This window comes from Eretmochelys imbricata, chromosome 2 (assembly GCF_965152235.1).
Source record: "Eretmochelys imbricata isolate rEreImb1 chromosome 2, rEreImb1.hap1, whole genome shotgun sequence".
NCBI classification, from domain to species: Eukaryota; Metazoa; Chordata; order Testudines; family Cheloniidae; genus Eretmochelys; species Eretmochelys imbricata.
In genome coordinates, this window is record NC_135573.1 from 134411718 (window position 1) to 134435844 (window position 24127).

The window sequence follows — 24127 nt, forward strand, 5'->3', positions numbered from 1 at the left end:
TTTTTGTTGCACAGGGCACACTGGATGTTGGACTGATTGATTCTGTGTGTGCTTCTGACAACCCAGATAGGTAAGTTCCACTGACATTTTTGGCTGGGGTGGATGTTTCCTCTTTCAACATTTGACATTTTTTACACTGATCTCCATATTTTGCACGTGAAACTATTTCACTGCCTTTCCTTTTTGATCGTGCCAAAATTGAGATTTTCCAACATAATGTATGAAGTGGGTGGAGAAGGATCTGCATCAGTTCTAGTGTGGGTTCTGCTGACTTGCCTGGCACAAACGTCTCTCTTGTTTGGGTCAACATGTGCATCAATCAGCTGTCTTGTTTCTCAAGAGGCCTGAAAGTAGGAGAGGAACAATAATGACTTTTTATTTATACAAACTGCTTTTAAAGAACAAGGCTTCTTGTTTTAAATTACTGTAAAAAGTAGGATTTTTATCTACCCTTACCAGGAAAACGCCTTTGCATTTTGTTATGGATCTCTTGCATTTCCCTTTTCCTTGGAGGTTATGTTCTAATAAGAAAATTATTTGGATGACACATACAGATAGAGCAGAATGTTTTTGGAAAACATTGATTGACATGTTAGAAATGATTTATTGCAACCCCAGAACTCTGGCCAGGATGTACTTCACTTCGAATAACAGTGCATAACAGAGGAGGAAAAAACTGACATTATTTTGGAACATAGGGCTAGGTTCACTAAGAAATTTAAGCATGGCTAACTTTTGTCACCTAGAAAACCACAGAGATTCATAAGGCCAGAGTTCAGCGCCTAGGCTCCCTAGAATGGGATTCACAAAAGCCAGCATGCTAAGAGGTTCTTCACCTAAACTAGCCAATAGGAGATGTCAACCTATGGGATGTGCACTAAACCCCATCCCTCTCTTGGAGATAGGTGCCTAAGTCTTGGCTGCAGGGAGGAACTTCCCTCTACTTGGGATTCTCAGCTGCAAACCTCTCAGGCTTAGGTGCCTGTGCCAATTTGGGCGGGGGAAGAGGGAGCAACAGCAGCAGGAGGAGGCAGAGAAGCTCACTCATAATTTTGAGCCCAATGGCTAGGTTACTCATCTGGAATGTAGGAGACCCCTGGTTCAAGTCCCTCATCTGCCTGAGTGAGAGAAGGGATTTGGCCAAGAATCTGCTACCCCTCAGCTGAGTGCCTTTAACCACTGGGTGATGGGATATTCTGATCTGAGGCTCCCTCCGTCTCTTTTATTGAAGCTGTTGCACTATGGCAGGGGTGGCCATAATTTACTGATGTACACTGCCAAAGAAACACGGTAATATATCAGTAGCCTCCATCAGCCCTCCCGCCACCCACAGCACCTCTTGCCCACTGGCAGCCCCACCGATCAGCACCTCTCCCTCCCTCCCGCCCACCGCAATCAGCTGTTTCTCAGTGTACAGGAGGCTCTGGGTTGGAGTGGGGAGGAGCAAAGGTGCAGCAGGCTCAGGGGAATGGGGCAGGAAGGGGTGGTAGCCTTGGGGTAAGGGGTGGAGTGGGGGGCAGGGCCTGGGGTTGAGCAGTGGAAAGTTGGCACCTGTAGCTCCAGCCCCGGTGTCAGCACCTATGCAAGGAGCCACATATTAACTTCTGAAGAGCCGCAGGTTGGTCACCCCTGCACTATGGCCAAATAATGAATCATTGGGCAGGAGAGAGAGCAAGCATGAGAATGACTCTGTAGTTGGTGATTAGAGTCCTGCTTTTCCAGTTATGTTTTTAATTATCCTAAGCATTTGGCTAAAAGTTATGAAGAAGGTTGTCCTGCCCCCAAACATTTTGTGTAGGTTTTCTCCAGAGGGGCCCACACTGGTAAGCGAGCTCTGAGCACACTTATTGGATCAGGCCCTGCAGGCAAGTTATGCAGAGGAAAACCTGTCTTCCCTAGATTTGTGCATTGCTTTGGGGTATAGATATCCAGACACCTGGCATGGGGCTGCAGTGCACATGCTCAGAGACAGCAACATAGGTACCTAGGGAACTTCAACTGCAAAAAAATTAGGCCCCGCGTGAGCTTATGTGCCTACTGATTTGGGGGCAGCTGAGCAGGGCTTTGTGAATCCCAGTCAGGCCTGATTCTGGGATTTAGACACTTAAAGTAGCAGTTATATGCCTAAGTCCTTTTGTGAATCTAGCCCATACTAGCTTGGGCCTAAACAACACTGCAGTGTTATCAGGTCAAAAATGCAAATGTAACAGTTCCTTTCTATCTCCTCATTTACAAATATGCATGGAGCAGCTGTTCTGAAATTATTAACCCCACCACAACCTACAAAGATCTGAACATTCCCAGTTACCTTAGTTGTGAACTGAAGCTTTATAAACAAGACTATGCAAGAAAGCAAAAGCCTGAAAATGCGATAGTAGTTAGGTTAAAAAAGTGTTGCTAAGGACACGTCTGGTGTTCATGTCAGCATCCCTGTGGGACCCATCTTAAAAAGAAAAAACTTCTCATCCTCTCACTTGCTGTGTTAAGAATCACACAGAAATACAATTTTTACATCCCCTAGAAATCAATGATCATAAAAGGAAAAGAATTATTAGGTTATATAGTATCAGGGGTAGCCATGTTAGTCTGTATCCACAAAAACAACAAGGAGTCCGGTGGCACTAACAGATTTATTTGAGTATAAGCCTTCGTGGGTAAAAACCTCACTTCTTCATATGCATGGAGTGAAAGTTACAGATGCAGACATAAATATATTGACACATGAAGAGAAAGGAGTTACCTCACAAGTGGAGAACCAGTGCTGACAGGGCCAATTCGATCAGGGTGGATGTAGTCCACTCCCAACAACAGATGAGGAGGTGTCAATTCCAGGAGAGGCAAAGCGGCTTCTGTAATGAGCCAGCCACTCCCAGTCCCTACTCAAGCCCAAATTAATTGTGTTAAATTTGCAAATGAATTTCAGTTCTGCTGTTTCTCTTTGAAGTCTGTTTCTGAAGTTTATTTTGTTCAAGTATAGCTACTTTCAAATCTGTTATAGAATGTCCAGAAAGATTGAAGTGTTCTCCCACTGGCTTTTGTGTGTTACCATTCCTGATGTCCGATTTGTGTCCATTTATTCTTTTACATAGGGACTGTCCAGTTTGGCCAATGTACATGGCAGAGGGGCATTGGTGGCACATGATGGCATATATAACATTAGTAGACATGCAGGTCAATTCTGTTGCCAGTACAGATTGTTCCTTTCAGTACCAGTGTTGAGTGCTTTATCTAATTCAGTTTCAAGGGCCAGATTTAAAAAAATAAAATAAAAAATAAAAAAACTTCAATTTAGCAGGTGCAAGACACAGAACATATACATCTGCCTGATGTGGGTGATAGGACATTTGTGTTGTCTAATTAGATAGCTGATGGCTATACTCATAATTGCAGGTTCAAAAGAAAGAGGCTGGGTTGAGATCCCTTTGAACGTTTACTCATAAATATTCTAGAATAGCCTTCCACCACTTTGCTAAGTAGATCTTTTGATGTTATTGATCACCTGCCTGATTGATTGTCCTGCCTTGCCTTTTGCAATTTATTCCTGGGGGAATTCTGCTCCAAAAATTAAAAAATTCTGCACACAATATTTTAAAATTCTGGAAAATTCTGCATATTTTATTTGTCAAAATAACACAATATAATCATGCCATTTTTAATTATTTGGGGAACTTATTTCAAAACACCTGTCAGCAAGTATCTCTAACAATACAGACAACAAAAAAGATTCAGGAAATGTTTTTTGACAAATAGATTTCTTAGTAGACATATTAATACAGAACTTTGAGTAATAATTCATTTAAACTACAATACAGAAATGTATTTCCCACACCGCTCAGAAGCAGTGCAAACATTTAAGGGAATCATGGGTAACGGAGGAGCTCAGAGAATGGGAAGTAATTACTGGGAAGGAGCCTGGGAGTGAACCTGGAGGTTTGTTGCGTAGGGGTGGGAAAAGTATGGACTGGGGGTTTTTTGGGGTGGGGGGGAGAGAGGGATTGTTAGGGAGTTGGGGAGCCTCCCCCTGCAGACCCCTGCTGACCCCTAGCCTCTCCCATTTAGTCAGGCACCCCGTCCCCATGTGTCTCTGCACCCCCACTCAGCCATACCCATCTCCCCCCATCTCCATGTGGTCCTGCACCCCCTCCCATTCAGCCCCTGGCTCAGTGCTGTCACACCACTCACTCCTGTGCCTCTGTCCCAGTCTGTCCCTCCCAATAGCCCTTCTGAACCCTGTCTGTGAACCACCAGCAACCCCATCCATCCCCCCCATATCCTGTGCCTCCTCCCCGGCCTCTGCCTCCTCCCCTCTGCAGCTGGCTGCACTGGTCTGTGAGCTGGCTGCTGTCTCTTTTGGTGCCACAGCAGCTCCTGGTGAGGGAAAGGTGTAACTGAAGCGCCTCTCTAGCAGAATGTATTGTCTATGGGGGACATGAATTCTGTGCATGCACAGTGGTGCAGAATTCCCCCAGGGGTAGCAATTGTGTCCTCCCTTGGTTCTCTTCCCACCTCTTTGACCTTATCTTCAGCCACTCTTTTGGATGTCTGTCCTCTCCAGCTTTCCAGAAGGGTTGTTTCACCGGCCTCTATCCTACACCCTCTTTTCTTCATGCTCTCAACCCTCATCTACTCATCTGGTTTCAACTTCCATCCAATCCCACCTCTCCACCTGTCTCTGATAATGGTTCACCATCAGGTTAAATGTAACATACCCAAAACTTTGAACTGCTGCTCATTCCTCCTGAACTCTCTCTACTCTCATTTTTGTTGCTGTTGAGTTTATACCCTAGGGACCAATTTTGACACAGCCCCAGCCCTTGCAACACATCCAGACAGTGGTCAGATCTTGCCACTTCTTTCTACATAATATTTCCCTGTCTCCACAAAGCTAAAACTAGTCTAGGCCCTTCATTCTCTCCCATTTTGACTTCTGTAACCTCCTTTGCACTGGCCTTCCTGATACCCGTGTTATCCCCCCTCCAGTCAATGTAAAGCAGTTGCCTGCAGTCACCCTGATCACTTGTAGGTTCTCTCTCTTTTCCTTGCCCTTCATCTGTCTTTTGATTTGCACACAGTTTGTTGCAGGGATTATCTTCCTTTGTTTTTGGAAAGTGCCCATCACATCAGGGTGAAAGCCTAGTAGCTATTTTTTGCTGCTCTTCTCTGAATTGTCTCTAAATAATTTTGCCATTAAAATGCCCAGAACTGAGTGCAGTATTCCTAATGTCTTCTCACTAGAACTGCAAAGTGAAAGTCTGTCATCTTCCTTCTTGATACTGATGATCTGCTTATGTATCCCAAAATGGCCTGGGCCCTAATAAAGGCTTTCTGATATAATTCTTGTGAGCTAGTATCTTGGGGAGAAAAAGGGTCTGAAGAGTTCAAAGCGCATGGCTTGTGAAGACAGAAGAGCACAACAATAGAATCTAATCCATGTAGAGCCACCAAGACAGTCCACTCATGTGATCTTAGGCAAGCAGATCAATTTGCTGGTGCTTCAATGAATCCTGGGGTAGGATTAAATGGAAGCCAGAATCTCATTTAAAAAAAGAGACTCTGCTGCCTTAATTGCACTGTATTAAAAATAAAGGGATCTATGTTCACATGCTGCTTCATTATAAATCTTCATAAATTATAGTTGGTTTTAGCTAAAGTAGCTACTGAAGCAAACACTTTAAATGGAGATGACCATGAACTACAAAGGTTGGATCCAGAGCCAAACTTCTTCAAGGTAGTGGTGGTTTTTTTTTGTTGGAGTGGGGAAGGGTCTTATGTTGGGCTGATATAAAGATGGGGCAAAGTCTGGATATAAGTTTTCCCAAAGTTCAGGGCTGCATAGACCCAGTATTTGGTACAAACCTATCTCTCATTTTAAACAGTCTTTTTAAAAGCTTAACATTTTATAGGCCTGTAGAGTTCTTGAAATAAATGGTGCAGAAGTGAGGAACACTTGCCTGAATATAAAATACAAACAAGAGGAAAGTGTTTATGCTTATGGCAAGTGAGGTAAGTCAGTCATTTAGTTGTGGTGCAAACAGTAGTTATATTTACTGTATGGGTTTTTCCATCTTCGTTTTTTTCCATAGACCCAATTCATTTGTGATCATCACTGCTAATCGTGTTCTCCACTGTAATGCTGACACCCCTGAGGAGATGCACCACTGGATAACACTGCTGCAGAGATCAAAGGGAGATACCAGAGTGGAGGGGCAAGAATTCATAGTGAGGGGTAAGAATTAATGGGAAAGCAAACCAGAGGAGTCGAATTGTATAGATAAGTGGTTCCCAAACTGTGGTCTGTGGAGCACTTGGTGGTCTGCAGAGAGCTTGCTGGTCACATGCTGCTGACTTTGTTTCCTGCTGCTAACTCAAGGAATACTACTAAAAACACATTCAGACTTTCTTAATATCACTCTTACAAGTAAACAGTTGCTGTAGCTTCCACAAGGATGTTTTGTGATTTTGAATGGATGGGGAAGGGGTCTATGAGTCAGTCTTTTTAGTAAAATGTGGTCCATACCATTAAAGTTTGAGAAGCCCCAATATAGGTAATATGTAGTATTTCAACCTCACCTTTTCTTGGGAGTTAATTTGACACTGATAACTTAAACAAAAGTTATTTAGAAAGAGGACTTGGCAATACTTAGTGATACTTTTATAAATTGTATTAATCATTTTTTAAAAAAGTCTAAGATGCCAAAAGTTAACCACAGCTTTGCCTAATTCTATGAAAAGCTTTATTTCATGGGGTGTCTATTTAACAGGATGGTTACAGAAAGAAGTGAAAAACAGCCCGAAGATGTCTTCACTAAAGCTGAAGAAGCGCTGGTTTGTCTTAACGCACAACTCTTTGGACTACTACAAGAGCTCAGAGAAGAATGCCCTGAAATTGGGTACCCTAGTCTTGAATAGCCTCTGTTCTGTGGTACCACCTGATGAGAAAATCTTCAAAGAAACAGGTAATTTGTTCATGAGCATTAGCTTTTTCTGTGCACTAAGCTGCACTCCAGCCTACTTGGAAATGCAACATGTATAATAGGAAAATATTTTACATCCACTCTTTGTATTACAGGAATACATATGGGTAAACATAAGGTCAGTGGAGCTTAGGCTTCTAAATCACTGAGATACTTCACAAAATATTTTTTCCAATAGAGACATCTGAATTCATTGGGACAAACTGCAGAGGAGATGTGTAAGGTGGTATAATTCATTCTTTCTAACACTCCTAATACTGCTAAATTAGTGTACAGTAGTTTACACATCAAGGATTTGGAAGAAGGCATAAATTAAGGCAGCCTTCACCCTACTTTCTAGCTTCTCAGCATGTAACTTAGAGCAACTTAGACTCTACCAGTGTTAGTGTCTAAGTAGCTCTACAGAAACAGAGTCAAATTTACACCTCCTTCCAAGTCACCTCTAAAAACATTTTCTAAACTCGTTTTCAACTCTGATTCATAAGCTTTCGTGAGCTAGAGCTCACTTCATCAGATGCATTCCTACAGTTCACTTCATCGGATGCATTCACTGAATGCATCCGATGAAGTGAGCTGTAGCTCACGAAAGCTTATGCTCAGATAAATTTGTTAGTCTCTAAGATGCCACAAGTACTCCTTTTCTTTTTGCGAATACAGACTAACAGGGCTGCTACTCTGAAACTCTGATTCAGTCGTTTTCAAATAAGAGGCTCCTTTTTCCTTATTTGAACTGTCCAGTGCAATCTTCACTGTGTACCTACAAAGTGATTTTTGCCATCCAAAGAGTAAATAAGCTTTCTTTAGACTCTCTTTTCTCATGAAAATCCCATATTGGGATGTACGGAAAATAAAGTTTGAATATATACTGCTTCTCATTGGGACTGAATCAGCAGTGTATTTTTAAGGTGCAAGAAAGCTGCACAGATGAGAACACATTTTGGTTTTACAGAATGAGTAGCCTGTGTGTTAATATCCCTGTTTACATAAATAATGCAGGCTATTAAAGGATTTCTTCTGTAAGACAATGTTTTCCCAGTATCCTCTTGTACAGCTAGGATGAGACAAGTCTGTCTTTACAATGTCGCTTATGGTCACCTTCCACCTTACCAAGATGATGAAGCCTGTGGAGAGTGCACATGTATGGATCAGGATGGAGTGTTCCATGCTGGCACTGGTTGTCTCGGAGGCTATACCTCCCTAACAGAAATACGGGTGACGGCAGCTTGCTCTATTTTAGGCTACTTAGTTGCAGACTTTGGGTTCCAGAGAAGTTGCCAAGGAGACTCCAGTGGAGCAGTTTATCTGTGCCTGACATGCAGTTTGTGTGTTAGTAAAATGCTGACATCTGTTCTTACATCAGAATGAGTATAACCACTAAACATTTTGTGATCGTTAATTTTACTGTTGTCATAGGCTACTGGAATGTAACTGTGTATGGACGCAAGCACTGCTACCGTCTCTATACAAAATTGCTCAATGAGGCCACCCGCTGGTCAAGTGCCATCCAGAATGTTACTGACACAAAAGTGCCGATTGATACACCAACCCAGCAGCTTATTCAAGATATTAAGGTAAAAATAAGCCTCTGAAGGGGGTGACCGCATATACATTTGGAACCTGTCATGCTCCCTCTGTCATGTGACGTGAAAGGAAATAGAAGCCCAATGACCCAATTTCTAAACAATTAGATGCCCGATATAAACCATCTCAGACACACATACACCATCCAGCAGTCAGAGAAATCTCTCCTTTAACTGTTACAGAGCAAAAGAACATGGGATATATAGCCTGTGGAGGGGAAAGAGTCAGGAAAAAGCTACCCTATATGTTTGTTTCCCTTGGAAACCAGTGTAACTTTTGCCCTGTTAATTTGTGTAACTTAATGCTGCTTAAAGCAGCATTAACTAATGCACGTTGTGATCCCATTGGAGGGGTTACATGCATGGGCTCTCACCATCTCTCCCTGCGGATCTCTGTTGGTCTCACTTCTGCGGATGATATGGCGGATCTTTGGAAAAGATGAAAACTGCAGGATTCTTCAGAAGGTTTCTAAGGTCCAGGGCTGTCTGGCTACTTTTCACCAGAAAGAGATTAATTAAAAACCTGATCTTTTTCATTGGAAAACACGTTTTGACATTTTGCAAAAATTTTAGAATGGTATGAAAACAAAACCTATGTGAAATGAAAATAAATTTTGAAAGCTCAAAATTCTTCCAAAAATGGATTTTCCATCCTCTGCACAGCTCTTGTGATTAATGCTTATATTGCACAGACTAAAGTGTGGCTCATTCTGAGCCTCATCTTAGAAGCTGCTGAGCACCCATAACTCCCTTTGATATCAATGGGAATTGGGAATACCAAGCACCTCTTGTGATCATTACTTATAGTAGTGTGTTTAAGAGAATAGCTGCTTGATCTTGTCTGTCTAACTATGAAAACATCTGGCGAGACATTCTTTAAGTAGGGAAACTGGCAGGACTATGAAGTGTACAGGATTTAGGAGAGTCACCTATAGCATATGCTGCTTTGGGCATCAAAACAAGATGAGAATGCCACTTTGCCATGATACAAGTTTCTTCATCTTCAATGTGGAGAAGAATGGCAGGCACTTCTCATATCCGTCTGAAATGATGACTGACCCCCTGAAGAAATAATTCTGCAGGTCAGTTTTTATTGATGTATCTTTTAGCAACAAGTAATTTTAATAACAAACTTTTTCACATGGTACTGCAGTTGAATAATCTGTTCACACGCATCCATTACTGGATTATCATTCACACTGAACCAGGAATTATACCTTTTTTTTTTTTAAACCCACCAGGAGAACTGCCTGAACTCTGAGGTTGTTGAACAGATTTATAAGAGAAACCCTATTCTCCGTTACACGCATCATCCACTGCACTCCCCATTACTGCCATTGCCATATGGGGACATCAATCTAAACTGTAAGTTTTTCAGACATGTAAACTCGCTCTCTCTTTCCGCCAGGTTACCTACTATACCCTAGGGAGCACAACTTCAGTTTCCCATCAGGGGCTCCATAGAAGCCCTGCCTTGTGAAGGCTGCAACAAAGATTAGTTTAGAGATTTAGAGATAGTAAAGATTTAATCCCATCAACCACCCTGGTCACATCTCCTTCCCTGATTATCACTACACACTTTACTGGCTGCATTCAGAGCCCCTCTCTTACTGAGTGGATGCGGGACTGCAGCTGCCTTAAGCCACTACAACCTCCAGCTTAAAACTGTTTCATATTTCATCATTTGTGTGGGGAAAACATGGAATCCAATATACATATATTATTTTTGAGGATATTTAATTTGAAAAGTCATTGATATAGATAGATATTGCAAACTTTGATTTAAAAAAACAGGTGTAATAACCATTCCAGCCAAGTCATGATTTACCTCCAGGTGAACACCTCATAGACTTTGAACACTGGGACAGAGTCGTTGCATGATTGGTTATGAATTTGATTTCCTTAAGAAGATAAACTTAAATTATTTTGAAACTTTTATTGCCTGTCAAAGAGAGAATCCCACCCCGATCAGGACTGTTCTGTGAAGAAAAGGTGGCAATCATGGGATTAAATCTCAGGCTATCAAATGGCATTTGTGTCAGAGAAGACAAGAGGAAAATCTAAGACCCAAGTTATACCCTGCTGCTCCATGGATTTCCTGGGAGGGGGGAAGGGGACCTGCAAGGGACCCCCACTGAGTCTTGTGCAGTGGCAGAATACAGGAGCTACAGTCCCTTCACTCTTTTAAGCTGGCTGTGCATGAAGGAAGAGTAAGCTACACCCCTTGAAGGGTGTAGCAGTGGGCATGCTCTAGGAAGACCACTGCCTCCTGAGTAGTGGCACTGGAACACTTTTAATAGTGGGGGTGCTGAAAGCAGTTTTTACTTTTTATCTCATCCCCTTTACCCCTGTCCACGCCCCATCCCCCGGAGCTGGAGCGGGAGCAGGGCTGTGTCTCTGGGAGGGGGGGAACCCTAATAGGGGTAAGGGGGCCAAGGCTGGGGCCACAGGTGGGGGCAGGCATGGAGCCAGGAGTGGAGTCCTGGGCACGGGATCCCAGGTGTGGGGTTGGGAGCGAGGTGCTGGGCACGGGGTTGGGAGCAGGGCCCTGGGTGCAGAGCCCCAGGCACGAGGTCAGTGGCCGGGGAGTGATGGCTGACTGCCGAGACCTGCGCCCTGGGCCGGGGAGTGGAGCCCCGGGCACAGGGCCAGCGGCCGGGGCCCCGCATAAAACCTCAGGGTGCTATGCACCTATGCTCCTGAGGTAAGATTCTTGTCAGAGTTCTCCCTAAGATGATGCAGCTTCACATAGTTCCTAATGCTGGGCTATTTAAAGTTTCATTTGAGCCCCAAGTTATTTTCCATAATGACAACACGTAAAGAAAAGTCAGTCACTCACCACTCATAAAATAGACTGCTACCCATCTTGCCAGTGGGATTAAGCCTAACTGTGAATCAAACATAAGGATTACTCAGGGTGCAGGGAGGGGGTAGCTGGGAGCTGTGTGCACATGGGGTAGCTCAAGGTGCAGAGAGGGGGTAGCTGGGGCTGTGTGCACACGGGGTGGCTGGGGGTGCAAGGAGTGGGGTGGCTAGGGGCTGTGTGCAGGCAGGGGGGTAGCTCAGGGTCCAGAGAGGGAGTAGTTGGGGCTCAGGGTCGGGTTTCAGCCACAGGGCCCCGCAGCCCGCTTGAAAGGGCTCATGGACTGCAGTTGAGAACCGCTGAGCTAGAGCATCTCTTTTATAAGACCTTCCTATGTCTTACTCACTTCTTGTAGTGCTGAAAGACAAAGGCTACACAACTCTCCAGGATGAAGCCATCAAGATATTTAATTCTCTGCAGCAGCTAGAGTCTATGTCTGATCCCATACCTATAATCCAGGGTATCCTTCAGACAGGGCATGATTTACGACCCCTTCGAGATGAGCTCTACTGTCAGCTCATCAAACAGACTAACAAAGTGCCTAACCCAGGGAGTGTGGGGAATCTCTATAGCTGGCAGATACTCACATGCATGAGTTGCACCTTCCTGCCCAGCCGTGGTATCCTCAAGTATCTGAAATTCCATCTCAAAAGGTAAGAGGCTACAAATACTTAGGATATAAAAATATAGTTTTCAGCTCTTTTTCTTCACTTTGTCTCCTCTCCTTGTAATTTTTCATAACAGTTTCCAATAAATAGGCATCTTTAGGGGAAGGGTTTAGGAATCCCTTGAAATGTACCAAGTATTTCAACCACTGAATCTAAAATTTAGAGGAAAAGTAATCAAATTCATTTAAAATTTACATGGAATAATTTTAATAGACTTCAGTGGTATCTTTTGAAGAATTGGTTAGGACCTTATTCCTGCAAAAACTTACTCATGCGCTTAGCTTTATGCACAGTGCATAGTACTTTTTAAGTGAATGGCACTAATGACAACACCTAAAGTAAAGCAAATTCTCAAGACTTTGCAGGATCAGGCCCTTCTTTTTGTAAACGGGCCCAGATCTTGCATTGACTGTAAAAACTCTTTACCTACAGAAGTAGTCTTAATGGTTTAGAGCAGGACTCCTGGGTCCTACTCCTGGCTCTCCCACCAACTTGTGCAAGTCACTTCACCTACTTATACCAGTGTTTAGTGAGACAAGATAACTATGTTATGATGCTTAAAGAGATATTATGTTAAAATAAATATTTTTAAAAACCTCTCTTTTCTGCCATTTAAAGTGTTACTAATTAACTTTACTATTAAAAAGGAAACTGTTTTTAAAATTGATTCCCTCCCCCCAATTTTTGTTATCTACTTCATTCAGACAAAGAAATACATTAGTCAGTTTCACTCTGGATTATAGGATCATTAAGTTCCCTTTTGGTTCTTATGTAGAAGAAGGGTACAAAGTGTCTGGGTCACTGGGAAAGTTATTCCTTTAAAAATAAACAATTTCTGTTGGAATTTAAGTCATGTCAACATTTCTACTGATGTTTGTATTGGTACAAAATCATTTTTTACAAAACCAAAGTTCTGCACCTGAATTATTTGTGTTGCTTTTAATTGCAAGTGTTCCTTTAGTGTTTGTGAAGCATTTTGAGATCACTGGCTGAAAGGTATGAATGCAAATTTATTATTTAAAAACAGTAGTCACTGACTTTGAGCGTATGTTGGATTGGCAGAATTGGAATTTTGACAGAAAGGGATGCGGTTTTTTAAGCATTTTTCACAGTATTTTAAATTTTCATAGTTGCACAAAATTATGGGTTTAAAGTTTTTTGTGTTTTTCTGATTTGTATCATTTTAAATCTTCACAGTTGTGAGAAATTATGCGAGGGTCAGATAATTATTTAATGACAGTAGGTGTTAAGATTAAAAAAAGCTATAACTTTATAACAAAGCATCACCATAATATGTCAAAATATACAAAGTAAATAGTGTTAAGTCAAACTAAGACATTATTAAGCAGCATTTTTCCTTCTTTGTCTAGCTATAAAAATTTTGATTATAGATGGAAATGTTTACCAGTTTGTGTGTGTGTGTAATGAAATTAGAGACAAGGTGGGTGAGGTAATAACTTTTATTGGACCAATGTCTGTTGGTGAAAGAGAAGTTTTTAAGCTTACACAGAGCTTTTCTTCAGGTCTGGGAAAGGTATTCAGACTTTGTCTACACTAACCCTTTTGACAGCAAAACTTCTGTCAGTCAGGGGTGTGAAAAAAACACACAGCCCTGACCAACATAAGTTTCACTGACAAAAGTGAAAAAGTGACGGGGGAGGGGGGGTTCGAACTAAGATACGCAACTTCAGCTATGCTATTCGCTTACTCCTCCTGCCGAGGTGGAGTACAGGTGTCGATTCGGGGATCGATTAATCAGGTCTAGATGAGACGTGATAAATCGATCCCCAATAAATCGATCACTACCCGCTGATCCGGCAGGTAGTGAAGACGTATCCTTAGAGTGTCACAGCTAAGTACGAGGTGGAACAGATCATTTAGCATAAGGAGTTAACACACATTGTAAGACATCATTCAGGGTAAAGAAGTCAGTTAACACCTTTGCAGTGATGAGACAAAAATGGGAGGTTGGGAGGGGGGTTATTGGCTTACAGGTTGTTGTAATAAGCCATGAATCCAATGTTTTTATTATGTCCATGATTTTTAGAGTGTAGCAAAGTTATGAATATAAGCTTCCTTTCCCAGACCTGAAGAAGAGCTCTGTGTAAGCTCAAAAGCTTGTCTCTTTCACCAACAGAAATTAGTTCATTAAAAGTTATTACCTCACCTTCTTGTCTCTCTAACATCCTGGGACCAACATGGCTACAACATTGTAAACAAGTACGGTGAAACTGACGTTTACTGATAAAAATCTAATCCTTCTACACCTATCTCTCTCTCTCTCTATATATATAAAATCAAGAACAAATCTTTAAAAATTGTTTGACATAGAATTGAGCAACCACAGGTATGTCCATGTTTCAGACTTTTGTGCTATATTGCTGCACGTTTAAAGGAAATCAGATTAGTTCCTGAATCCAAGCTATTTTATAACACAAGATAAAACCTCCAGTTTTCTTAAAACAATCATCTGAATTTGTGTTTTATGTAATTGAGTTTTTCCTTTGTAGGTCGGTTGTAAAATATCAGTGCATAAGAATACCACAGTATAGTTGTAATCCTATAAACAGTACTTCCATGTGCCCATGGGTATGTCTACACTGCAGTTGGAGGAGTAACTTTCAGCTCATGTAGATTTATATACATTCACTTCGATTGAGCTAGCATGCTAAAAATGGCAGGGTAGTCCTGGGAGGTTAGGTACCTAGGGTCTCAGATGTCAGGCAGCTAGCCTCTGCTACCACCCTTGCAGGCGCTACTTTCCTGCTATTTTTAGCACAGTAGCTCAAATCAAATCTACCAAACGTACATCTGCCCAAGCTGGAAATTGCATCTCCAGTATAGACATACCCTCTGATTCGGGGATCTCGTAGCCCTTTTCACACGCCAATGAATTAAGCCTCACAATGCCCCTGTGAGGAAGGCGGTATTAAATCTGTTTTACAGATGGGCAGAGCATGGAATTTCTCTGAGCTGCAAGTTGTCTAAGGGTACCAAGGGCCGGACTCTGCAATGGTTACATTGTTGAGCACTTACCCAAACTGTCCCATTAAGGTCCATTGATTTACTTGTGTGAGTATCTACTCACCAACATGAGTAACTGTTATACAGTATAACCCAGCCAAGAGGCGACACCAGGAGTCCTGACCCTAACTGCTCTAGCTGGTAAACTACACTCCCTCCCTACCGCCACTATGGCAATATTGAATAGTCAGGACACATTTTGTTGGGCTTTTTTCTTGCTTTTGGTTCTTTTTGGAGGGAAAAAACATTCTGAGCAAAACCAGAACGTATTAAGGCTATGTCTTCACTGTCAAAAAGGTTTGGCTTTACAGTGAGATAACTAACGTGATTGTTACCTTGCTGTGAAGTCCTAGTGGAAACAAAGCATCTGTAGTTTTTATTATGAGGGAACTGGGCAAGATCAACACTAATGCCCTCCTTTACCCTCCACTCGGGCAATGGTTGATCTCACCTAACTTTTCCTCATGATGTAAACTATAGTGCTTGGTCACCACTAGGATTTTACATCAGGATAGCTAACATGCATTTGTTGTCATGCAGTTCTTTTTAGCAGTGAAGACAAGCTTCAATGTGTCAGTACACAGCTGTGCAGACTTGTACTAAGCACTTTGTGTATCACCTCCTCAGTGTCATTTAGTCAAGGAGTCCCTGGGGCTCCCCTCAAATCTTCCATTTTATCAGCAGGTGATTTAAGTTCAGTGTTTGTCACACAGGGCTCGTGACCAGTTTCCAGGAACGGAAATGGAAAAGTATGCCCTCTTCACTTACGAATCTCTCAAAAAAACCAAATGCAGAGAATTTGTGCCGTCGCGGGATGAAATAGAAGCCCTGATCAGAAGACAAGAAATGACATCTACAGTTTATTGCCATGGTGGTGGCTCCTGTAAAATCACAATCAACTCCCATACCACAGCTGGAGAGGTGAGAAGAGGTAGTGACAGAGCAGGGCCTCGTGGGGATAAGTGTTAAATTTTGTGGACACTACCATTTTAGCCATTAATTCTCACTGAAACTCTGGAGGTGCTGAGGAGTTTTGGGCTCCACATTGGGCCCAGCTGATGGAGATTATCAGCATCTCTATCAGCGGAGGTGAAATTTCAAAGTTTGTTCAAGGAGACACTGATGAAACCTCTGCTTAGGAAACTATCTTTTCACTGGAAAGCCTTGGTGACCATTGATCTGTATCAAATCTGGTTTTGGGAAAGATACCTAGCAAGAATGTGGCGAAGTAACCCTGGTATTATCCAGACTTCATAGGAGTTATTCCACTATACCCAGGTGTAGATGAGAGCATATTTGTCCCCATGCCTGGAAAACTTACTTCAGACATTTGAGTTTGGGAAATTGGGGAGTTAAAACTGAAACTATTTTACATCGTTAACTGTTGCATGCTGCCATGTACCTGCACAATTCAATAATGTCTATCGCAAAAGGAGGCGCAATTGAAAATAGATAAGTATTTGGAGAAAACCATTGTTAAATCATTCTAGACAGTAGTGTGGCCACTTGTTTGCCCTAAAATGACTCCTACCTTGTCTTAATTTTCCTTAGACTAAATTACCCTCTAAGGTACTAACTTTTTTGTTATGGTTTTGTTGATGTGCTTTTTTCATTAGGTTGTTGAAAAGTTAATTCGAGGCTTAGCCATGGAGGATAGCAGAAATATGTTTGCCTTGTTTGAATACAATGGAACTACTGATAAAGCAATTGAAAGCAGGACTATTGTGGCTGATATCTTGGCAAAGTTTGAAAAGTGAGTCTCTTTCTCTGTGCTAATAAGCAGCAATTAAAAAAGAAAACTTCCTAACATCAGCGGTATGCTCAATTCTCCCTTTCTTTAGACTTGTTAGTGGTGAGGCAGCATATACAACTACATTCCACATACTGCTATTTCTGAAACACAGCATCTTTTTCAGAATGATTAATGAAGTGCTTGTAAACTTGATTTCCTCAATCTCATGACAATGAAATACATATTTTCCATCATGGTGGGTTTTGCATTCTGTTGTTTCTCTCTCTTTGTCTCCCCACCTCCCATTCTCCTCCCGCCTCCAACCCCAGTTATGTCTATGCTAGCCTTTTCTTCTCTAAAATTTCCCACCATTACCAGTAGTGGTGCAGCTCCATGGGTGGGAGCAGTGCCAGAAGCAACAATATAAACAGGATTCCACGCAGTCAGTGCTATTTGAACCACTGTCATTTTAACTTGCTTAGAGCATATGTACATGGCATGATGCTTCAGACACTAGTGCTCCAAACTATTCCTACTGCCAATGATCGCAATGGTGGGAGATTTTAGGAAAATATCCCTAGTGTAATTCAATGCTTAAATCCATATTTCTCTCCTTTTCTCTCATCTAAGGCTACTGTGCTCCGTGTTCAAAAATATTTGTAGCACCTCCTCCAGAGATTCCCTACCTTTCAGTTGTCATTAGCCAATTAGACTTTGATATCGTTGGTGCTTTTGTCTCATTACACATTGTTCAAAATTTTGTTCATTGGATTATTGATGGTTTGTGGTGGAAACAGTTGCCTCAAATCAGAAGCAACATTTGTAATCGTCTTTTTGTAACCGATTTACAGTCATGAGCAAAGTCATCCTTTAAAGCAAATTCAAAATACTGGACCAAATTCTTGATCTGTTACTCTGGTGTAACTCTAGAATAACTCCACCAATGTCAACAAAATTACTCCAGGTTTACACTGAATATAACGCAGAGTAGAATTTCGTTGCTGTCTTGTGTGGAATCCTCAATGTTTTGTCAATTTAGAAGATAGTTCTGGTCACTGATGTCTCTTCCAAACTTCTGTTTCTAGGCTTGCTGCTGCTTCAGAAGCTGGGGACATGCCATGGAAGTTCTACTTCAAACTTTACTGCTTCCTGGACACAGAAAATGTGCCAAAAGACAGTGTGGAATTCGCATTTATGTTTGAGCAGGTAAAGAATGGGGGAAAGGAGATTTATTTTCTTTTGGAGGGACGAGGAGGACAGGAGATCAAGGCAACAGAAACAAATGCTTAACATGCCAGATGGGAAAGGACTGTGCATTCCCAGAGATGATTGCTCAGAACAGGAGGCTTTCCACATTAAGTTTTAGGGCTAAATTCAGAGATGAGTCTAAGATAATGTGTAAACTGCACTGTTTCCTCCACCCACCCTTTGCTTGTACACTGCAGCAGTTTAGACTACTTTGCCCACTCCTAGTCTCTCACTGGTACCATTACGTTACCTACACCCTCCCTTACACATAACATTTGAATTTGGTTCACTGCATCTAAAATAGCATTATTTACACACCTAGAGTTAAGAAGAGAAGGATATAATAGGAAAAGCGATTGGCAAGAGCTATAAACATACTGGTCAAAATAATCTTTGTCCTTGCTATAAATGTAAGTCTTCCAGCTTCTCAGTATGCAAGTCACTCTAGTTTAGACACCTTTGGATTCCCTTAGTCTACACTTATTTTGTACATTTAATCTGAAGAAATAATCAGTATTTGAACCAAGTCCTCAGATGGTGTAAACTGGGTAGCTCCATTTACTTCAATGGAGCTACACTAGTTTACACCAGCTGAGGACCACCTGGGTCTTCATGATCACTTACAACCCCTTATGCTTCACCTCTGAATTTTGCCCCAAGTTTTATGACCTTTTTTCTTCCTAAACCCCCTTATTGTTCAGTCGAAATCATAACGTAATCCCCCAGGGATGGGAACCTGGATGTGCATCCATATATGCTCTTAAGTAGGAACAAGAAATAGAAAAGGTAAATAGAAAAGGGAACAATGAGTTTCCACAGAAATACATAAGGGTTGGCTTTGGGTTTTTTTGTTTGTTTTTTTTTAAACACCAAGACTTATACTGGCAACTGAAGACAGCTAATAGCTCTTCAATTTTTCAGCAGTAGATTAGAGTTTAATAATCTTGGTAATAGGCAGTCTGGCTCCCCCAGTACCCATCAGATCACTGTGATAAGTAATGAATGTGCTGTACTCACCCTACAATGGGGTTTATTATTGCAAAAGGACAAAACTGGTAATAAACGAAATGGGTTTGTGGGTGTAAATTAATCTTAAAATAAATATTGACAGGAAACAGTTTGTTTTTTTTTATAACAAGCCCTCTATTATGCCAGCAAAGATTCTCACTCTTGGGATTTATTATTGCAGAATGTTTTAGCTGTTGATTCATTTTGTGCCACATTGTGAAGGTCTAAGGAAAGCCCTTCAGTAAGCTGTCATCTTCTCTGTCTAGTGTCCACTTTAAAATGTCCCCAGGGCTTCCCGTATAAGTATATTTGGTTTGACCTTTTGTTTCTTCCGTTGACCTAGCATGGTTTGCAGTAGCTAGGTCAACTTAACTTTTTAGTTAAGACCTGGCTTAAGTAGCCACATTATAGACACAGTCCTTCTGGTCTACCTGGGGGGCTCCCTTCAGAGCTCCTTAATTACTACTCCTTGTTTAAGAGTAACGGCCGTGTTAGTCTGTATTCGCAAAAAGAAAAGGAGTACTTGTGGCACCTTAGAGACTAACCAATTTATTTGAGCATAAGCTTTCGTGAGCATAAGCTTTCGTTGCATCCGATGAAGTGAGCTATAGCTCACGAAAGCTTATGCTCAAGTAAATTGGTTAGTCTCTAAGGTGCCACAAGTACTCCTTTTCTTTTTACTCCTTGTTTACTCCACTGTCAGCACAGATCTCTGACGCTGAACCGGCTACCACTGCAGTACTCAAAGCCCCTGCCAGTCTAGAGAGAGATTATTAGGCATTGAACAGCCAAGCAGTTTGTTTATATGAAACTTGAACAGAATCATTAAGAAAATCCTTTAGATAATATAACCTAGAAGAGCTGTGGAGCACTGAAGTGCTGTCTTCTGAAACTCACATTGTGGTAGTGATCTGAACTGCAGACAGGTGCTTGCAGAGTTTGCAATTAAAATGAGTGCAATTATATGAAGGCAATTTCCTCAGAGAATCTGCCTCTTCACTTTCTTATGGCAACTATTAGCACACCATGGTCACTCAAGCACTCTGTGTATATTGATAGGAACAACAGTAATCCAGCTAGACAGCATAGAGCATTCAATCTCGAAAATGAATTTTATGGATATATCTTAAGGATGTGATTGTGATGTGGGTTCAGCCATGCTGCTCCCATTTTTATCCACTGCACAGGTTTGCTGCCAAGTAATTGGTATTATTTTATCAGTTAAAAATCAGTGTCTCCAGTTTTGAATTTTTGTGTCTCTAAATCTATGAACGGTTTTAACATCTAAAGTTAACCCTTACACTGAAGACAGTTTGACACTAAGGTGCTCCTTCACTACTTAACTCTGCTGCACACATGCACACACACAGCCTCAATCCAACTATCCATCTCTTTCCCTCCGCTCTTTTCCCCCAGTACACCTGGTTAGACAATCATGTTTTTCTCCCTCCCCACAATGGAAAATTTGATACCCCCCCAAAAACAAACAAAAAAACCCCCCACAAACACTTATCAAAAATTTTCCACAGAAAAAATTGACTTTTCGGAGTGGGGGGGACTGAAAACTTTTGGCTGAAAATTTCAATTCAGAAATGTGCAGTGAGTTGTAGTTTGGCTTCCTCTTGCTCCTTTATGGGCTGGACTACATCTCTCACAATGCACCATGATCTCTCTTTTTGATGAGTTAGTACAGTGCATCATCATCATGGAAGATCTAGTCCAGCTGGGCAGCCCGACACATAGAGGGGAACCGGGACATGAGTCACTTGAACTATGACTCCCATAAGGCACCATAGCAGCATTTCCAAACTGAAAGTTTCTGATTTGTTGATGGTCAACATTTTCCACAAAAAGCAGACACTTGTCACAAATTTCATTTTGTCAAAAAAAGGTTCTTGTCAAACCAGCTGATGGAAATTTTTCAACAAGCCCTGTAATCCAGACTAGTTTCTTCTCCCCAATTTCTGCCTCTGCTACTGCTGCCTGGTTCCCTCTCTGACCCCACTATATTCCCCACTGACCCCTTGCTGTTCTTGGCTTGATAATCCAATTAAGAAGGCACACTGAGATACTTCCCACTCACGATTCCTGACCTACCCTGCCTCTCTTGTCTGCTAGAGACAGTCTCTCAAATCCCCACACTAGCTGTCTATACCTACTCCTAGGAAAAAGCCAGTTTGCAAAAATTATCTAGTTTCCAAAGAGTTGAGTCCTACTATCCGTGCGTAAAGCTAGCGTTCTTCTTACTTCCCATTAGGCTCATGAGGCAGTGATTAAAGGACACTACCCTGCTCCTGAAGAAACCCTCCAGGTCCTTGCTGCCTTGCGACTCCAATATCTACAAGGAGACTACAGTCTGCATACCACCATGCCAGAAATAGAAGAAGTCTATCCCTTACAAAGACTGAAGTCTCGTATTACACAGTCTACTAAAATGTTTACCCCAGCAGACAGGATTGAGAGGAAGCGAGCCAGCTTTCTTGAAGGAACGCTGAGGAGGAGTTTCCGCAGTGGCTCCATCAGCAAACAGAAGATGGAGGAGGAGCAGATGTTGGATATGTGGATCAAAGAGGAAGTCTCAGCTGCAAGGACTAGTGTTATCGACAAGTGGAAAAAACTTCAGGGAATGAACCAGGAACAGGCTATGGCCAAGTACATGTATTTGATTAAGGAGTGGCCTGGCTATGGGTCAACGCTCTTTGATGTGGAGGTGAGCGAGACATACTAAGCATTGTCAGTAACCCATTGGTGAGTTGCTACTATTCTAGACAATGAGCTCGATACCAAAGTGTCCTCTCTGAACGTAACAATATATTATTTCAATGAATATTGCTATCTTTCTCTTGGAGGAGAGAAGGCTGGCATATGGAGTATTTAGTTAAAAGGCACTCTAGTTATAATATAATGCCCAATGTAGACATTTATATTTGTCTATTAATGAACCATAATATTTTTCTACAAGATCAAATAACTGCCTCCCATAAAAAAATTGGCAGGAGGGAGAATAGAAAATATCGTACAGAATGTTGTATTACCTTTATTTGAACTTTGATTTAGGGTGCACAGAAGACGACCTCAGCACTAAGTGGTGGTGGTTTTTTTCCCCAAGTTTTCCTGAATGTTCATTTATACTCTTTCCTTCATTAGTGTAAAGAAGGGGGTTTCCCACAAGACCTCTGGTTGGGAGTCAGTGCTGATGCAGTTTCTGTCTACAAGCGTGGAGAAGGCAGGCCTTTAGAAGTGTTCCAATATGAACATATTTTGTCCTTTGGGGCACCACTTGCCAACACCTACAAGATTGTGGTGGATGAGAGAGAACTGCTTTTTGAGACCAGTAAGGTAAGTAAAGAGCAAGAGGAATTTTTAATATGCTCTTCTTGTTAATTTCATCTCTTATTAACTAGCACTCTTTTTCAAGGTAATACTTTTAGCTTAGTTTTTAAAGGTTTAAATATAATTTTGTAGATTTTGCATCTAAAACATACTGATTTTTAACAATAGTCAAAGTAGAGTAGAGGCAAAACAGAAATAGGGTAGAAACTACTAAGTTTCTAAGTATTTGTGTTAACTAACAGTAAGGGGTTTTTTGTAAGTGGTTAGATAATGGAAGTCATACCGCTATTTTATGTGGCGAGATGCATTATTATATCACATTAAAAGGTTTGAGTTATTTTTACTCTCTTGACAGGTGGTTGACATCGCAAAACTGATGAAAGCTTATATCAGTATGATTGTGAAAAAACGTTTCAGCACCTCTCGATCAGTGAGTAGCCATGGGAGTCAAAGCAGCTCCAGGTGAAAACAGAACCAGTCTCACTGTGCCATTACTCTCAAAAGATATCACTGCTGGCCTGAAAATACTGATCAAATTTGTCAACAAGCTACCCAAGAAACAGAATTTTGGGGGAATCGTCAAAGTTTTTTTTTCAGGTGGCCTCTGTAAAATATCAACTTAAATAGCCAAACGTTTTTAGTATATGACTAACATTCTTCAAAATTTCCAAAGCTTTTTTACCTTTAGTTGACATACTGTATGCCTTAATACAAGCAGTAAGAAGTGCCTTAAGACATTAAAACCATCTTGCATATACATAAATTGTGGTGTTGAGCGGGATGTGCTTTTTCCCCCTGTTCAGAATACTAAGAAAAGATGGAAGAGGAGGAGTTAATTCATCCATAATGCACTAACCTACTGGCCTGATCCATGTGTGGGGGAGAAAGTATTTTTGTCGGAATGCTGCTGGCAGCCTTCCTTATGGACTTAGTTAACAGTGTGTTTTGTTTTCATGGATGCATGCTTCTGTGTGCATGCATATGACCTATGTAGATTCTAATTTTATTCCATATTTCACAAGCATTTAAAGCAAAGGGAATAATGATGTGCAATGATGTAAACAGTCTTTCTGTAAATTATAATAGTCCAGAGAGTTATAGTTGTTTCAATTTTACAGTTACTTTTATAAGCCAGTTTTATTAACAAATCAAAATCTGGGACTTTCATATCTTTTTGATTTACTATTACAAATGCATTTTACCACATATGTAGCAAGTCTGCATTCTGTATGTGCTGTATTATAAATAGATATGTAGCTGAGCAATTATTTATAAACTGCTCTAATAAGGAAATGCAGTTACAATATTCTTTAAGTTGTTTCAATTTAAAATTTTAAATATTAAACTTTTCTTTTAAAGATGCTATTCTTATAAAACTCTGATTGGATGCTCCAGAATAAACCAATCAGAAAAGGTCAGAACCCTTCAAAGTAGAAATTAAACAGGAGAAAAATTATATATAGTTAAACTATTGTATTGTTATAAATGCCTCTCAATATTTTACCCTGCTGCCTAATGATGGTTCTTGACAAAGCACCTGTAAATAAGTCAGTGCTATCAGCCACTAGTAAAGCTGATTTGGGACTTTTATTTTTGTATGGAAAAGTTGTAATATAAAGGTAAAACTTGAATTGATAATGTCTTTTGTCCATAGCAATAAATATATAAACATGTACTAGCCCTTATTGACGACCTCA

The 24127-nt window shown here is 41.2% G+C and overlaps 1 protein-coding gene across 1 annotated transcript in view; it reads left to right on the forward strand.

The window, feature by feature from the left end:
- The window catches only part of MYO10 (myosin X), a 231681-nt gene extending 208785 nt beyond the window's left edge, over positions 1 to 22896 (forward strand). The window contains exons 31-42 of the mRNA XM_077808706.1: positions 15 to 70; positions 6084 to 6226; positions 6762 to 6956; positions 8388 to 8545; positions 9796 to 9919; positions 11773 to 12070; positions 15823 to 16030; positions 16726 to 16862; positions 17927 to 18047; positions 21355 to 21807; positions 22245 to 22436; positions 22786 to 22896. Coding sequence (XP_077664832.1) covers positions 15 to 70; positions 6084 to 6226; positions 6762 to 6956; positions 8388 to 8545; positions 9796 to 9919; positions 11773 to 12070; positions 15823 to 16030; positions 16726 to 16862; positions 17927 to 18047; positions 21355 to 21807; positions 22245 to 22436; positions 22786 to 22896 — 2196 coding nt within the window. The remainder of the gene's footprint in view (positions 1 to 14; positions 71 to 6083; positions 6227 to 6761; positions 6957 to 8387; positions 8546 to 9795; positions 9920 to 11772; positions 12071 to 15822; positions 16031 to 16725; positions 16863 to 17926; positions 18048 to 21354; positions 21808 to 22244; positions 22437 to 22785) is intronic.
- Positions 22897 to 24127: the final 1231 nt, after the last annotated feature.